Here is an 18,905-nt window from a genome sequence, read left to right on the forward strand (position 1 = left end):
TTTGACCCGGCCATGAAGATCTGGAGGACACTCCGATCTCTGAAGGAGGCGCCCGCTCAAAAGAATCCTCTCGCGGCCTTGGCTATCGTTAAGGGTGTAGACGAAAACACGCTAGCGACGGACTTCTGTGTCGTACTAACGACACCGACGGCTGCATCGACGACGCCACTACACCGCAGTTGTGTCCACAATTTGACGGCTGAACTTCACCAAGACTGGTCCCGTCCCCCGGAAGTTATGGACCGCGACTTCACACTAATCGAGCTAAAGACAGCGTTGAAGCTTGTGGACCCGATAAAATCACCTATGCCGCACTGTGAAACCTTGACAGGCGGCACTCCAAGCTCTCCTTCATGTGTATAATACGTCTTGACAACAAGGATCTATACCACCTACCATTGGTTGTTCCCATCTTGAAACCTGGCAAGCCCACAAATGCCCTATCCTCCTTTCGCCCTGTGAGCCTGGCAAGCTGTATGGGGAAACTGATGGAGAGAATGGTTTTGCATCGCCTCGACTGGTGGCTCGATAAAAAACGTGCGCTCCCTCACGAAACGGCTGGATTTCGTCGCCACCGATGCTCCATGGATCCAGTTCTCGACCTAGTCTCTACAGTTCAACATGATCGTGCCCATCGACGGATCGTCCTATCGGTTTTCCTCGGCATCAAGCGCGCATATGACACCGTCTCGCACATTTGTGTGCTGCACGCCTTGCGCTCGTTTGGGGTACCCGGTCGGCTCTTCATCTGGCCCCACGACTTCCTTGCGGACCGAACTGTCGCTGTCCGTACGTCCCAAGGCGAAAGCCCTCAGGATCCTGTTCCGCAAGGAGTCCCCAAGGACATATTCTCAGTCCGACACTCTTTAATGTTGTGATGGCCGGCAATCAGTAATTTCTCGCAAAGTGTCGTTTTCCGTGTATGCAGCTGACGTCGCCCTTTGGACAGTAGGAAAATCACGCCCAGCCATACAGCGCCGCCTGCAGCTCGCTTTAAATAGTGTACATACGTACCTCACGCACCTTGCGATGGACCTTTCACCCGGAAAGTGTGACCAGCTCACTTTCACGCGCAAAGCTATGACCAATTTCGCTCTTTGGGTTGGTGCAAAGAAGCTTGAGCTGGTACGTTTCCACCGCTTCCTTGGCGTGGTACTCGACTCGGACTTGCGCTGGGCTCGCCACATTAAACACCTTGAAACTAAAGTGCAGCGATGGCTCCCGCAATTCAACATCTTTCTGGCTCAGGATGGGACTGTGATCAGCGTTCCCTGCTCGCCGTTCACGCGGCCTTGGTGAGGGCGACTGAGCTTTACAGCCCTCCTATTCTGCACAGGATATCAATAACATCATTAAATACCCTTCGGTCCCTGTTTGGCCAAAGCCTTCGTCGCTGCCTCGGAGATCCAAGAATGGCGGAAACACGGCGAGTACTGGCACAAGCTGGTGAACTACCGATTGAGGTTCTACGTGAACGTGAAACGGCTCGGCACTTCCTACGTTTGCGTGCTCACATTCCCCGTCACCCGCTCCTCAGGAAAATTCGATACCGCCCTGAAAGCGGCTTCTACCGAGTAGCGCAGAGGACACGCCAGACTCTCACTAGCTTCATAGGTAAGAACATTATACCGCCGGAAGCCCCCTGGTCTCTGCCGGTACCGCCGACTTTCGTAAGCCTTCCAAACCTTCTGGAAAGAAGAGATCAGGTTCCCCCTCAAGTCCTCCGAGCCCATTTTCATGCTCTGGTAGACGAGACGTTTTCTACGCTTACGCAGCATATTCAGATGGCGCATCCCGATACAACAAATTCGTCTCAGCATTCGTCATACAATCCGAAGACGTAGTGCAAGGACGACGCCTTTCACATCCAACCTCCTCCACTGCTCCTGAACTTTATGCCATCCTTTTGTTTCTACAACACATCGCTGGTTTTACACCCCGGGAATGGGCAGTCTTTACAGACTCCAAATCTGCACTTCAAGCAATTGAAAATTCCGGCATACGAGGCCCATCCGCACCCCTAGTCACAGATGTGTTAATGGCTTATCACACTATCTACGCAGCGGGCCACAGGCTAGTTCTCCAGTGGGTTCCAGCCCATTGTGGTGTCGTGGGGAACGAGCAGGCCGACAGCGCCGCAGAAGCAGCACTCTCGTATCGGAAACGGACCAGTATTGTTCTGCTGAGAGGAGACCGCCGTTCAATTCTGCGACGCCTAGTGACACCCCTGGCTTCCCGCCAACGGACAACCGACATTCTTCCCCCCTCTATGTTGAGCAGAGTTGATCCAACGCTCGCTTTCCGCATGCCACGAAACACCTCTCGTCAAGATGCTGCATTAATCCACCGAATGCGCCTCGATGTGGCCTTTACAGCTCAGTGGCGTTACCGCTTGAGACAAGTTGACTCTCCCACCTGCTGCCACTGTGGGGCTCTTGAGGATCTGGAGCACATTCTTCTTGGTTGCCCTCACTACCAACCTTCCCGAACCACCCTATCCGAGTCTCTTCGTCAGCTGGACTCTCGCCCCTTCTCCCTATCAAAATTGCTTGGTCCCTGGCCCAATCCAGCCCTGCAACGATCTGCGCTGAAAGCTCTTTTGACATATCTGAACACCATCGGACTTCGATCGTTATTGTGAAGGGGCTCGTTATTTTATTCCCCACATCCCCAGCAGCAATGGGGTAGAGTATCGCCTCTAGCGATGAACCTCCCCATTCTCCAAAGTCAAAATAAAGTTGTTGTTGTTGTTGGGCACTTGATGGAGTTTGTCACACCGGATAAACTAAAAAACAGTTATCAGACCTGCGGAGTACGAGTACGGTAAAGCTCAGCTACGCGAATTGTCGAGTGTTACTGCAAAATGGAATGGTACTCACATGATGTGTTCATAAGGGAACACTGATTATGTGTGCAAAATAGCTATCCCAAATTCCTCGCGGTTTTTCGAAAAAAGTGAATTTTTAGTTTCACTGACATTCCGGCTTGTGGTAGCAAACCCTGTGCCGACGACACATTCGTGGTGTGCCCGTGCTCCGGCTTGGCATGACGTTTGGCTTGTTTTCTCCCGCCAAGCCGGCCGGTTTCTTCTGCCGAGCCGTCTGCTGCGCAGATTGACATTGGGGAAGTGATAAACAGTTCGCTATTAGGGAGACAGTATATTTCTGAACTTCACTGAACCCACGAGGAACGTGAGTTTTGCTTCCTTCGACTGCAAAGCATTTGCTATGCCAGTACAAACTTCCTGGTGTGTTTCGTGTTCTGTGCTGCGTGTCGAGAATTCCTGAGCGTTTTGCTCCCGCCGGGGAGAACACTTCATCATGCAGTTCCAATGTTTCAAACCACAACTTTCCGAAAGGCGAAAGAAAAAGCTATTGACTGCAACAATCGGTTACAATTCCGACTGGGTGCCACCTTCGAAAGCAGCGATTTGATCTGTTCATTTCGCTCATAGGAATGTTACGGAAGCAATGCGCAACTTGTTTTTATACGAAGCCGAAGATGTCTCGTCCGGGATGCTCTGCCAACCTTATCTGCAGCAGGAGATTGCGGAGGCAGGACTAGGCAGCAGATAAAGGTAAGACACGTAATGTTAGGCAAGTCACTCATGCGGTGCAAATGCCATCACATAGAAAAGAAAAATACGCTATCTGTCAGTTACTGCTTCATCTTTTAGAGATTAGGCCCCAGCGGGTGTATTCTGAGTACAGATTTGGAACTGCCTTATTTGTTAAATGATTTCGCAGGCATTCTGGCACCACTTGAAAAGCTTGCACTCCACGTTTCGGCTATCACCGTCTGGGTTTCAAGCTGAAGGCTGTCACCAGTGCCAACCAGACGCCCCTTCAAAGTTCATCTGTTTTTTCTTGACGGAACAGTGACACCTGGTACTGAGACATTTAATTTTCTGATGAATCGAGTGCATTGCATCACTTGTGCTCGACTTCTTGTGTTCGTATACCCTTGCTGTTGCTCGCTAGCTTAGAGCAACCATGCCTGAGGTGTTCTTACTGTGTTCTTGCTCCAGCGCTTTCAGAGTACATTTAAGCAGTATCACCGTATCATGTGCACGGCAGCACATCTTGTGTATTCTGAGTAAGGTATAAATTAAAATGTTGGCTCAGCTGTTGTATTTTGGTCACAAATGAGGTGTTCTTCCATAGCCCTCAAGGGCAGTTCAAGCAGTTTCATCTGTGCAACAGCACATACCCTTTCTCAGTTTTGAGTACGATAGATCGAAATGTTCCAGCTGATGTGTTTCGGTCATAAATTATGTTTTTCAAGACGTTTCAGGATTACATCAAACAGCATCACATGTGCAACAGTACATTCTTTTTCTCAGATGAAGTATGGTAAATCTGTCCGCTGTTGTGTTCTGGCAATGCAGCAGAAGCTTGTGTTGCATTCAAGTGGTATCATGTATACAAAAACTTGTTTTATGTCTTTCTATTGGTGCTGTACTAATATTGCGAGTACAGAGACATTCCTGCAGAACATATCGGAGCATCATGTGTGTTGGTATGATCTGCAGCAGTATATTGATCATGTTAATTATTCAATGACTTCAGCTAGCATTTACGCTTTTACTTCCAGGTAAACCTGTCACGCAGATACCCTACCCCTTGGTATGCTTAGTTCAAGATTGTACCGAAACAATCCACGTGGAGCATTATTTTTCAATTGGCAGTGGCATTATTATCACAACACACCACACACTGCATGCCTAAGGTGCGTGTAAAATGCACCGAACCTGTTCTCAGGTACAGGCGAACTGGTACGCAATTACAACATGAAACAACTCACACAGAGATCGTAAAGTAAAACCTTCTCCTGCGCGCCTCGGTTTTCAAGTTGTTATCCACACATGCAGCTCATTTCTCCTGTGCTGTGCAGCATGAGCAAAAGCCCATATTGTTTTTGGTCAGGGGACATAAATACTACTACAGTGAATCCTCGTTATTATGACCGTGGTCGTTCCTGAAAATTTTGGTCATAATGCAGAATTGTGATATTAACGGGGGGGATTTGCAGAGGTTACACTGCATTGTCCCCCAGGAGTATGGTCGTAAAGCGCGTATGTCAGATTATCGGGGGTCATATTAACGAGGGTTCACTGTATACAGCATTCTACATAATGTAATCTAGCAGTTGTTCACGTTTGGATATTTTAACCATGGAATTTACCCTGCATGCACCATACGATGTCCAAACACTAACAACTGCTAGACAACAGCGTTTACTGTTGCCGTATAGCACTTATGGCTTGTGTCCTGTGATCGGAAACAGTGGTATCTTTTTCTGCTACAACCGGTAAACGACAGTGAAGGTTTAGAAATACTGTGTCATACCATAAAGCACTATAGGAAATGGCAGTTTCAAAAACTGGAGAAGACTGTCATTAGGATGGGGGACATGTTCTACGGTGAAATTTTTGAGAGTGTGTGCTGTACCACGTAATGCACTGTAGGCCCACCACAGTATGGTAACGCTCTGAATACTGATTTGCTCAAAAAAAAGAAACGTGTGCGTTTCTTCTACTTACTTCTTCTTATGCAAATTAGTAGAAAATATTTTCAGTGAATTGGGGAGGGGGGAGAGAACACCATCTGGAGTATCCTTGACCTACAATGTGTCGTGTGTGAACGTCATTTTTTGAGAGTGTAGGTGGTACAAGACTGTGTTCCCACATTCTTGGCAGTGTTGACTAATAACCATAATAAAGTAGAGAATACATTTGTGGCTTCATATATTTGTGTCATGGCAAAATACGTAGAGATACACCTGTCTCAACATGCAGGTGCCAAAACTGATTTTTGTCAACACCACTAATCATGTGCCGTCCTACTTGACATGCCTGTGACATTCCAAAGTGATTAACATGTTCCATAGATGTGTGAAATGCTGAAGATGACTGTGTACCTTCTATGGAGTCTTCTTTCAATAAATGTACTGTGTGATTTGCTAACAGCGCCTGGCTGTGCCTTCACAATTCTACATAAAAATATGTAAAGTTTCCGGAAGCAAACATCATGAAGCTCCATAGCGAAAAATCCTGAGACGAGGGATAGGAAGGGACATTCACAATGTCTCAACACAGTTTGTGTATGTCCCTTCTTGTATCTCCTCTTCAGGTCTCGCCATCATGGACATTATCACCAACTCGCTTACTGTTGAACCGTTCTTTCAACGATAAAGGTCACTTTCATGAACTGGATGGCTGCCAACGTGCTGTCAATAAAAAGAATAATGGAAGGAGCTCAATATGATCCTTAGGCTGTGCGTGGTCATTGCTTTCTGACAAATGGTGACTTATGATTTCAGGACAGTGCTTGCAGTGGTAATATTCTTGTGTTCTCACCCTTCACGCCCATTGTGTGTCATCGGTCACCTGTAATCTGCTACCATGCACATAGCTAAAACAAAGTATATTTCTATTTCTTCGAATACAGTTGGTACAGCGGATTATTTTTTACATATTCTTTGGAAAATATATATTAAAAAATTCTCTACTCTGCAAGTCTCCTGTCAGCTCTACAGAGCAGAATTTCACTAGAAGCCACGTGTGAAACCTAGACAAAACTAGTGTTGAAGGTCTATATAGGTCATAGATAGATACTGTTATTATTATTAGATCATAGGTCAGGCGTAGGTCCTGGTTGGTAGCAACGCAATTGAACCTTATTAAAAATTGGTGCAGGAGGCGACAACATAACAAAATACACCAACTGACTCTCACAAATTTTGTGGTGTTATACGTTTGAAACAACATTAATACGCCGCAGTGGTCTTTTCTCCTGTGTTCCTTTTAACCTAGAAATATTAGGTCTTCGGCATCACCAGCCTTAGCTGCTGAGCATGCAGTTATTTAAGTTGAGCGCTGCAGTTTCATACTTGTTTCTCTGGACAAGCAATCCCGGGCTTCCCCGTTTTGATAAAGGTCTTTCAGCTTTAACAGGGAATTTGTGGACAAGGAAAACATTTGCACTGTGTGTATTTTGCAACGAAGTGCACCGTACAAAGCAGAGGACAGCATCAACCATTTCCACCAAGGGTATTAAATTTGTGATAAAGTACATATACCTTTTGTAACTGACTAATTTGGTGGCAAAGTTACTTGAGTGGCAGTTGTGCAATCGCGAAACTATAATGAATGAAATATGGCTTATGTGGCCATGCCCACCACTCAAGTAAACATGCAAAAAATACGTATAAGGGCTCTCGATCTACATGCCGCGATGCGCTCTACAAGATAAACAACACACTACAAAACTACATCCAACACTGTTTGTGCGGGGCAACCCTAAGACCACTGTCATATAACCGACGAAGGATGAACGAATGCAGTTGGGCCATTCCACGCCAAGTGATCCAGAGGTGCCGCTCGACCCCCCCCCCCCCCCCCCTAGAACCTTATATGAATTGTATATGAATGTTGAATTAGTGGCTCCTTATGACTCCGAAAGCAACGGAATATTGCTCTTTTTTGACGTAATTAAGTTTTACGGGATGCAGGACCCGTCACAGTTGTAGTTCCTGGAGAAAGCCTATATGGTTTTGTACAGACACTACTGACCACGTAGCGCACGGATCATGTCAGAAAGGATCTTATTCGATAGCGGATAGTTCATTTTACCGTATTGAAGGAAATATCATCATCGCACTCGACGCGCTCCATGCTTTCGGCATGCACGAATTTTGGAAAGTTTGCGATTTTTTTGCAATATAAAATTATCGATTTTTTCCTCAATTTTTTTTCTGTAAATACTGCCTATATTGTACTTTAACGACAAAAAACCCTCATTCTCGTGGGTACACCATAAGCTGCAGCAAAAAATTTGAAATTTGCGAAAATTTGACAAAATGCCCATATTTGATCGAAAAATTCGGTCTGAGGAGGTCGGTATAGAAACACGATCAGGGTCTCATTCGATGGTCGGTCTTGGCAAGAGGTAGTGAAAAAATCGCAGAGGTACTTTTTGTTAAACTCGAATCATAATTTTTTTAATTGAAGGTTACTTCGCAAACGTGGATGCCTGCCGTGGCGCATCATTGCGCAGGAATAACTCGACTTATAAGTAAAAAACACCACATGGAAACAGAACAGGAAGCGGTTCCATTATTGAAGAGTGACTAACAATTACAAATCCTGTTTCCCTCCTTTGAGACCCGACTGTTGTGAAGCGAGCGCTCACGAATCTGGCGTTCCAAACAACAACAACTTTATTTTATGCTGATGATTAAGGAGTTCTATTGCCAGGGGCGATGTTCTACCCCATTGCTGGTATTAATGTCTGTCATTCCAAACATTTAGCCAGAACAAACCCATCGTAGACAGGGAAAGCTGTAGGAAGTGAACAACATTTACCGGATGTTGCTACACAATTCACGCAGTTTTACACACACTACACACATCCAGCTACAAAATTCACTCATAGAACACTCATACTCTCGGTTTCTTGAACAAAATTCCACATCCCCTGATCGCTGATTATATTATTATGATTACAATTATGATTATGTTTATAATTATCAGGCACTATCCTACGCTATGTCGATTACAAAGATCGTCTGAATGTAGCCAGAGTTGATGTACGAGGTATAGACAGCTAAGCTTCGCAGTCGAAAATGCGATATATCACCCTTTCACTGGAACGTGAAGTAATCTTTGCGCCAATCTCACAGCGACTGACGGGCTCAAATGCGTGGTAGGTCCTAGTTCCTGGCAGGCCAATAGCACGCTTAAAGCGATCAGCCAGAATGGATGTTTCCTCTTCAACTTCTTGTTTGGGAACCCATATGCACTCACACTTTTCATGTTGACGGCTGCCCATTGATACAAGTCGTAAGGTGTCAATATTTGACCCTCAAATGGTCGCTGCAAACTGGGTTTCGCTGCTAGGCGTTTTAGTGTTCCTCCAACACCGTCGCAGGTGCCCTTGACATGTCATGTGGCATAGAAATGCCATGAAGGAGTCAAGCCGAAATCCCGAAAGTGGTGGCACATGTTAACAAAATTATTCGTGTTTTTGTATTGTGATGGAGCGCCGTCCGTGAAGGAGTGGACCTTTGTGACGTGTGGCTTCTTCACAGTGAAACAGCGGAGGATGTATGTCTGAAAGACAAGAACAGTAGCATTGTCGTGTTTCAGACTCTCTGATATGATGGCAAACGTTTGGTGGTGCAGCACACCTCGGTCGAGAGTTGTGGAGTCACGGAAGCAGATTACTATGGTGTGTACGGTTGCTTGACTGTCCTGCCAGTAAAATGACTGGGGTGAATTCTGAACGATAAACCTGTAGTTTTCCGCAAAGTCCACGAGGACGACTGCTTCATCTTCTGGGAGGTTCACCTTGAGCTCGCGGAGAAAACGTGCCTGTTCTTTGGATACAAAATTATGCGTCTTCAATTCTTCCAGCTGATTCACTAGACGGTCACATACGTCTTCGTACGGAAGCACAATGCACTCCAAGGTAGAACGAGCGCCATGAACCCATTGCTTAAACATGATCTATCCAAGAAATTCCTCGTCGAATGTGGCAAGAGTCTGGAGATGTTCTTTCAGTGTTGCTTTTCCTGGGCAGTTCCCACATGATCCCATCATGCAAACCTCATTCTCCATGCGACACATACTGCGTGTCAAAAGCCCCTTGTAGGTGTCACTCACGTCAAGGGCATACCAGAGCCGTATATTAAAAGGGAGTCTGGCCACTGGGAGGAGTCACAAAAAGAGGCTCGATCTGTCAATCACAGTTTCGCTCCTCTCATTGGTTTGCTTTTTTACCAAGGGGATCGCCATGACACCATACTGACACCCAAAATGGCGACGAAAACAAACACAGTGAAGCGGGGATTTCGTGACAAAAAATTTTCACAGAGTAACCTGATTTTACGCTGCAAATGTACATCCTAATATGAATTTCTCGGAAATCAGTTTTAACTTATGCTCATCCATCAATATCTAACTGAAAATAATACGTTTTGTCGTCGGTGTTAGGCCTAGTGAACACGGCGATCACAACGAAATCGTAACGAAAACGGCGCTGTGCTGTACAATCTTATTTTTAACAGCTGGATTTCATGTATATAAACATTCTTGCCTCTTATGTTCCAACTATTCATGTAGATTTATTTAAAAATCATACCGACAACAGAATGTGTCCCAGCGGGTGGTTCTGCCGGCAGCTGTACAACGACGGAAGCAGACGACAATTCCCGACGTGCCTTACGCTCCCTAGGTGGCGCTTATCAAATTTGCACCAACAATCCACTACTTTTGCAGATTGCGAGAGGTATCAATTTCAATCCCATCCAATCCACTTGCCACCCAAAATGGCGCTGCCCATGTTGGATAGGGGGCAAATAGTGAGGATAGGCTGATTGATAGCGCCCCATATTTCAAGACTTCATTGGTCGGAAAGCTGAAAAAGTGGGTGGAGCTTCAGGTATAGGCATGACCCATTAATAGCCAGACTCCCTTTTAATATACGGCTCTGGGGCATGCAGAATAAGTTTAATATTTTGGTGGTGGGAACATATGCACACGCTGTGTGTACCTGGCGCTCCAGCCAATATACCACGGAGGACACAGAGCCGAAAAGGTAGAAAATCCCGCTTTCATGTTTGTATTCTCACTTTTGCACATCTCGTAGATCTCCCTCAGATTTGACAACACCATGCGCTTCTGGTGCCCGAACCTTGTGTCCTTCATTCCAGGAAAACTGTACGACACACGGTCGTCTTGATAAAAGTCGGTGATGGATGTTCTCACTTCTTCAATTTTTGTGCCTTGTTTTTGTCCAGGTTGCGATAGTACACCATGATGTCGCCGGAGTTCCTTAGCTGCTCTAACCATTCGCTCGCTCGTCCCAAAGTACCGAGCAATCTTCTTCAGTGGCCAAGAAGTCGGGCGAGAGTTAGTATTTTGACTTTCCTTGCCCGGCATTCTTCTGTTTCGAATTTCTCTCTTAGTTCACGGAGTAAGGCGCTGCACTGAGTACTGAGGCTTTTTTGGTAAACTACATTCCTGGCGTGAAGACTTAGCGATGACTGGAAGTTCATCTGAAGTTTCTTGCAGGCTTTTGCTGGAGAGGTAAGAGCGTAGCTCTTACGTCTCCTTACCCCATGTTTAAGAGAGACAGGCGTTTTGTCTATCGCGTTCAGACATACTTTGAGGTCGTCAACGTCTTGAGGATTGACGATCGGTGCAAAATGTGCTTCGCGGGAAGCTTTTGGCGTTCCTGATTCGTTTGGTTGGTCATTCTGTGAATATTGATTGGCTTCCTTGTAACACTTTGTGCATAGCCTATCGCCTGGAACTAAGTTCAGCGACGCACTCTCCTCGAAAAAGTCGAAGTAATTACCTTGGTACCACGGCAGCGCTTTTTTTGAACTGCGAAAGGGTCCACGCAGTTTTTTGAAGCGACTAGCGACGTGTACTTTCGAGTATATAGAAACAAGTGGTGATTGCAGATGCTGGTGATGCTGTTCTTACGACGTTTCGCACGATGAGATGTTAGATCTTGGCTTTCGCAGTTCAACTCTTGAAAAACCGTTAATTTGACTTTCCTTGTGAGCGTTGTTTTATGACAGTGATCAGGTCCCAAGGAACAAGCCGAAAGGTACCTGGAAATTTTTAGGGATCAGGTTTAGGCACTAAAGTGTCTCAGCATAGCAAGCTGTACAAGTGTATCCACTCCTCGCCCTCCGGCCCGCACTTCTCCGAAATAACTATTCGTATGCAATACAGGAATTAGAGAAACGCTATCCCTGGCCTGAATAACGCAGTACCAGCTTTGCTTCAACAGCTTGTACGGAACAGAAATGCCCACAATTGCATGATCTGATATCGAAAGTGATAGCACCAGTGACTAGCAACTTTATTTTCTTATAGGTACTTCTGAACTGTTTGCGCACAAAGAGAAAAACTCGTATATCACAGCTACTAAGTAAGTTTTATATACGCGCAAGAGGAGTAAGCAGCTAAAAGGATGCTTATCGGTTGTCAATACTAGAGTGGGTTAACACACATGCAAGAATATCAAAGAATGAATGAGACACCCCATCAGGCCCTTACTGGGGAAAGCCCTCTCCGCTTGTGCTCGGTGTAGGTGGTACATCACCACAATCCATGTCCTGATTACTTATGAGCGCGGGTGCGGGTATACCTGCGGGTACCCGCAGTTACTCGCACATCGTCACGATTTGCCATGTGCCAGACTGCAGCAGGCAAGTGCTGGCGGGCCAGTTCGATTATTAATGCAGACATATACCGGGTGTTTCAGTTAACTCCCCGGACTAAATAATTCGCGAACGGGTGCACCAATCCACGAAATTTCTTTTTTACAAGTATCTGTCCGATACCACCTACAAGCTGCACACCATGTGAATGAGTGGGAGGCGCTAATTATTAACATAAAAATGCAAATGGGTTTCGTAAAAAAGCATAACTTCTAAAGCAGGGCGCTGTCGGCTTTAAAATGGGTACTACCCCTTTTGGAACCTTCAGTGAACACCTTTTAGAGAAACATCTGCCACCGAAGCGGGTCATTTGTTGCGGTAATTAATTGGTTTCGGTTTACGTATTTTTGTCGCGGCTGTCGCGGCGAATCCGCACAGAGAGTGATGTATGCAAAAACGCGCACAGCTAAGAACACGTCATTCGGAGAAACACCACAAAATGTCTCCGAAACCACAGTGAGGAGGCACGAGAAACATAAAGGTCCTAACTCAATACAATGCTGGCTCTCGCACTTCCGCATGCCGTTTAAAAAATACGGAAGGAGAAACTGATCTCAGTGTAAGTCCCTAATGCCCTGCTCGGACAGTCCAAGAAGTATATTCTGAATGGAGCGGGGAGTGCTGTTGAAAGTCTCCTATGGTGTTTTGCATTTGGTACGTTGATGTGATATACAGGGTGTTACCCCATAAAAGTCTACCCATGCAGGTGGCACATTGTGCGGTCTTCATATAAAGCTCATAAGGACATTTATTCTTGGTAAATTTCGAAGTGATTGAGTGCCGCAGCACGAAGTTATAACTCAAAAGGTGCAATTCCCGTAGTCAAAACAATCAAGATGGCGGCGTTGAGAAGAGCAGTTGACATGCTGCTCCCCGCGACGTGTCGCATATCCTACCAGCTGCATGGAACTGCAGTTTCCATTTCGCTTTCGTGTAAGTGTCGTATTTTGCTCAGAAGTAAGGAACGTGAATAACGAAAATGCCGACGTACTCAGCAGACGACACCCAAAAGAGGCGTCGTCTGCTTACTGAAAGGCAGTGGAATAACATAACGCGGGGACGTCTCTGCCTGGATGGACAGATGGATGGATTGCCAGAGCGACGCGTCGCCGTCTGGGGACCTGTGTCACAAGTGCCATTCACAACACCGCCATCTTGGCTGTTTTGACTACGGGAACCTCACGTTTTGCACTATAACTTTGCGTTACGGTGCTCAATCACTTCGATATTTACCATGACGGAATGTCCTTATGGGTTTTATACGTAGGCAACACATCGTACCACCTGCATTGAGTGATTGGCGAGCACGGCATGCCGGCGCGGGTAGACCTTTACAGGGTAATACCCAGTATTTTTGCTTGGTTGTAAGGTCTGTCGCACTGCAAGTTGTTTTGCCTATAACAGTGCCAAATGCCTTGTCACACTCTTGTGACGGGAGGTGAACGTTGAAACTTGTAGTGCGTCGGAAACGTCTGGTTTCTTTATATTGTTAATTCTCAACTCTCAAAAAAATTCTCAAATTCTTTATATTGTTAATTCTCTCATCGCTCAAAGAATGCATGTCACTTTACCTTCCTCTTCAATTTAAATTCTTTGCAGAAATTCGCATCCACGCCGGGGGTCTGCTTCAACGGAACCTGCTATAATGCAGAGGCTGGCAAGAAAATGATCAGTTCAGCAGCTGGAGGCGTTATACCAACTGGTATCCCTTTCCTTGACAAACTATTCCCAGGTGCGACTGCTACGACAACTACCCCCAAGCCTGGCGTTCTTGACAAAATTCGAAACTGGTTTCAAGGAGGCACGACAGGAGCCACGACTACAACGACGGAAGCACCTACAACCAGAGCTCCAGGATTTTTTGACTCAGTGAACAGCTGGTTCCGTGGATGAGCAGGACCCACAGTCAGGCTTTCCTTCCAGCTCAACAAAGGTGTTAATGCAACAGAACTCAGCAGTGAAAATGCGCAGTTCATTCGTGTCTGACGGCGTGGTGTGAACTTTGGGCCACTACAGTTCCTTGATCACTCTACTCTACATTTTTTCTAGTGATCAATAAATATGTAGTACTTTCGGAACTCAATCCTGCTTTCTTCTTGAAACCATTATCTCATTATTTGAAAGAGAATTCGCGTACACATAACTTAGTACAGGACATTACAGGTGGTCTAGGAATGACTTCAGTTCCTCCACTCTTTACTTGGTGAGAACCCGAGCAGCACTCCTATATTGGTCTAATATTGGACCAATATGGGTGCCAATATTAGCAATATTGGTACGATATGGCCTGCCAGTATGGAACAAAGATGGGGAGTGCAACCAGGCTCCAAATTGGACCAATGTGGACCGCCCATATTGGGAAGCCGATGTTGTCCATATTGCGCCAATATTTCCGTGTAATAATAAAGCATTACCCAGTTTAATATCCGCCACTGATATTGCTTCTGTCTTCTTTCTGCTTTTTCATTTCTGGATATATTTTTATTTATCCACCTAGCATAGCATTACAAAAAGCACACTGCATCGCATTAAAATGGAAGAACAGGTGCTACGCAGGTCTTGCTGAAGGACCCAGAGAGTCCCAAAGAACTGCCAAACATCCCTCAGAAGCCTTCACTGGGATCGCAATAGGGCTGTTGCACTGAAGTTTACACAGCGCCATTTCTGGCCCAAGCGGCCACGGCTCCAAACAGTAAGGAGTTTCATCAGCGTGTTTCGCATGGTGTTTCAAACGGTATGGTGCCAAGGAAAGCTACAAAACCTGTAGGAAATCCACACAAAAAGTGGTACGTGCTTCTTGAAAACTGCGAACAACTTGGGACCGTGTATTTGAAAGTGCCACGTCGTCTGCTAAACTAGGGAGTGTTGCATAATTTGGGGCGCTGATGTTGCTGCTCACTTGCGCCATCGCCTGCCTCATCGCAAAATTTCCAACCGCAGCTCAGCAACTCGCACTGCCTGCAGTAACTTGAAAGCACCTAGCGTTACTGAAGAGAGGTTCCTTCCTATAAACTATTTTTTTTTACTTGACCTACAGCAATTTCATTTCATTCATTTCATTTTATTGCACCTGAAGGCGCCCTAAGGGGAATTCTTATATCAGGGGGAGGGCATGGAACAACAAGGAAGGCCAACAGAAAAGACAACAAAGCAGGCAGAGAGCACTTCTACATAAGAAGCGTACACTGTCAAAATATAAAACATACGTGTACAGTCAAACTGAAACGTGTAGAATCAAACTGAAAAAAAAAAAAACTCTGTAATGCAGCTTCAAAGTGAGGTCTTGAACTGATGGATACAATGTAAGGAGGTATAGCTGATTCCTGTCTGTGATGATTTTCGGTAAGCAAGAAAGGTGGTAGTTTTGCAACGATAACATTCAACCTTTAGTAGATTATCTGTTTGGCGGGAGATGGAGTCAGGTGCATTTAGAATGGATGACTTAAGTAGGTGATTAGAATAGTATATTTTGTGGAACAACATTAGCCAGGAAATCTGACGCCTCTTAGACAAAAGTGGAAGTCCTACAGAAGGTTTGAGGGATGAGACACTTGTGAAGCGAGAATATAGTGCAAATGAAGCGGGCACCCCTATTTTGAATGCTTTCGATTGAAGTAACAAGAGAGGATAGGTGCGGGTCCCAAATTACAAACGCGTATTCCAGCCGTGGACGTACAAGCGTAGTGTAGGCCAGGTGCTTTAATTTGGGCGGAGCCAGAGAAAGGGAGCGACGCAAAAGGCCTAGAGAGGGATTGACGTCCGATATTTTCTTGTTGATATGGCCCTTCCAACAAAGGTCGCAAGAGATAATGACGCCAAGATATTTTATGAATGAGACTGATTCCAAACGTAGTCCTGGTAATGTGTAAGTATTTACTGTAGGAGCTTTACGTCGAGAAAAGTGCACATGCTTATATTTGTCTATATTTAGGGTCATGCACCAGGTCGAGCACCAAGAGGCAATCTTGTCAAGATCAGATTGTAATGCACAAGTGCCATCGCTGTCAGACAGTGTGCGGTAAACAACGCAGTCATCTGCAAACAACCGAATCTGAGAAGTTAAGAATACCGGGAGGTCGTTGATAAAAATTAGAAAAAGCAAAGTAAATTATTAGCAAATTAAAGCAAAGCATTAGAAAAAGCAAATTCCGTAGTTATTTGTTACGTTAATAATAATGTTATAACATTAACATTATTATTATTATTATTATTAGAGGAATTAGCAACATTTTATGCGCGCATGCGCATTAGTGCTGGGACGCGTGATTTCGCTGAAACGACAACGCTCGCAGACAGTTCGACGGATTGACATTGGTATCGCGAAGCAAGATGGCGGCTGTTTGCAACAAGTGCAAAGTTAAGTTGAGTTGCAGTGAATGTTACCCTGGGACTGCCACGTACGTTGACTGTTTCCAACTATGTGTATCATCTGCGGGAAGTTGTTGGACGTAACGACGTATTCAATCGGGCATTTCACACGTTTCAGCGTCCCATCTTGCTGTGCTGCTTGGGAATTTGTACAACACGGGTACGTACAATTTTCGGTATTTTAACTCATTATGGGGTGTACACTCGAAATATGCGGCTCATATTGCAGAGTTTAAACAATATGGGGGAAATCCTTGCAAAACGGGTCTCATATTGGACCCATATCGCCAATGACCAGCCAATTCGGGTCCAGTATTATGTGCTGCTCAGGAAACAGCTATAGAGGACTTAAGTGCAAAGTTTTTCCTCTCACAATGAAAGATCGTGTTACTTTGGCAGCAACACAAAAGGAATAGTATTGACCATTTCCATCATTTGCGATTGATGAGCGAAAGAAATTGCTTTCTCTCTTCTTCTCTTTCTGAGCGCAACAATGCGGGGAGACCTCTGATTGGTCTCCTGAAGCGTTCTCTCGCGATGATTTGATGCCATTTGATTTGATTAACGCCATTTCTGCTTGCCCCCTTAACTTCTCACCCCACTTTCTTTTTTTTTTTTTTTGATGCAGTAAGATAATGTCCTGTAACGTGTTCATGTGACTCAAAACTCAGCAATTCAAATTAAACGAAAGTCAACATTAAAAATCACACGGCTCGTTCATTTGAAAACTAGAATTGGTGAGTGACTTCATGATCGTTGCCTCAAAAAATGAGGCGAGGTGAGGTGTAGAGCAGAACGGAGATGTTGGTCTCAACAACCGAGTGATTGGCTGCTCCAAACCATTTACAGGCGCTGGGAACATACGGTCCAACTCAACTGCTGGTGCGACCCAGCGCGGCCTAAGTGCGCTACAAGAATCCCGGTGCTGAGCTGGCTGGCAGAGGGCCTCGGGACGGCAGGCGAATTCTTTAGGGTAATCGCGTTCGCTCTATTGCCTTTCCCGCTCTCCATATCGACCTACTTTCCCGTCCCGTCTCTTGCCAAGAAGACGCCGGAGGCCAAAGACGCTTCCTTCTTCTCCACAGACGACGGTAAGCCCATGCATGCTGTGCCCCTTGTTCTGCCATCGCACTTGCTCATCCGCCCTTGCCTCTACTCACGGTATGGATTCTGCGCCCAACAAGAGTAGTTTTGCGGAGGGAAACATATAGTTTAATTCTACATGGACAGAGTTCTTCGCGTTCATTGTTAACGGGGCTCAATTGTCGTAGTACATGACCTCCGATAAAAGAATGGGGTTTAACAAGAATGTAACTTTCGAACGACATTTCGAGATCATGCACTCCTACCTGCGGAAAAATATCCGACAGCAGATGACAGGAAGATAGCAGCTGCAGACTTGCTACGAAAAACAAAAAGAGAGAAAGAAACAGATAGAGGGTAAAATGGTACAGTGATGTTACACGTAATATTTGTCTGCGCAGTGTGCCGACATGTTGCACGTGCTGCAGGGTAGGACTGCGGATAATTTCGATCTCCTGGGGTTCTTTTCAAGTGCGCCGGAAATCTCCGACACACGCTGCTGGAAACAATGTTTACCTCCACCACATTGCTACCGCCCTCGGCCGGGATCGAACGCGCGATCTTCAGCTCAGCAAGCCAGCACTGTCGCAGCTACTTTGGCCATGTGAAGCCATTCACAGATGTCGTGAACCTGAAGTGATTGCTCAAAATGTCCGAGCACCTTTTTTCAGGCTTCGAAGACGGAACTGAGATATTGCACAGGATTAAATATAGCCCCGTTTCTGCAAGGACTGTCAAAGAAAGGGCCATAAGAATAGCTGCACAAACCACTACGTGCGAGGTTGAGGGCATAAATTCTGCTCCAGCGATACCTAATTCGGTGTGGTGACTGACTCGAGCGACATAAAGGGCACTGAACAGTTAGCCCTACTATGCAGGTATATCAAACCACATTAGACATTGTTACAAAAGCCTCTCGGTCGCCGGCTCCTTACGTTTCTTGGCATCTTGCACCAAGAAGCACAGTACGCTCAAATATTACCGCCTGTGTGTTTGCAAGTGATGAACCTCATCAATCTTATCAACAAAAATAATTGCCAAGGGCTTGAACCGGTGGTGGTTCCGTATATTGCTGGCTGAGGCTGAGACTGCGTACTCAGATCTCGTTCTTCAGAATAAGGTCTGATGGCTCTCCAGGAGTGAGGTCATGCGCGGGTTTGCTGCTTTGCTAGAAAAACCGCACTTCATGGTGTACATAACAGATCGTTTAAACAAGC

At 45.7% G+C, this 18,905-nt stretch overlaps 1 protein-coding gene across 1 annotated transcript in view; it reads left to right on the forward strand.

Moving 5' to 3' along the window:
• The window catches only part of LOC135372852 (uncharacterized), an 81,700-nt gene extending 67,380 nt beyond the window's left edge, over positions 1 to 14,320 (forward strand). The window contains exon 4 of the mRNA XM_064606306.1: positions 13,837 to 14,320. Within this exon, the coding sequence (XP_064462376.1) occupies positions 13,837 to 14,130 (294 nt within the window). The 3' untranslated portion in view covers positions 14,131 to 14,320. The remainder of the gene's footprint in view (positions 1 to 13,836) is intronic.
• Positions 14,321 to 18,905: the final 4,585 nt, after the last annotated feature.

Source organism: Ornithodoros turicata, unplaced genomic scaffold (genome assembly GCF_037126465.1).
Source record: "Ornithodoros turicata isolate Travis unplaced genomic scaffold, ASM3712646v1 Chromosome17, whole genome shotgun sequence".
NCBI classification, from domain to species: Eukaryota; Metazoa; Arthropoda; class Arachnida; order Ixodida; family Argasidae; genus Ornithodoros; species Ornithodoros turicata.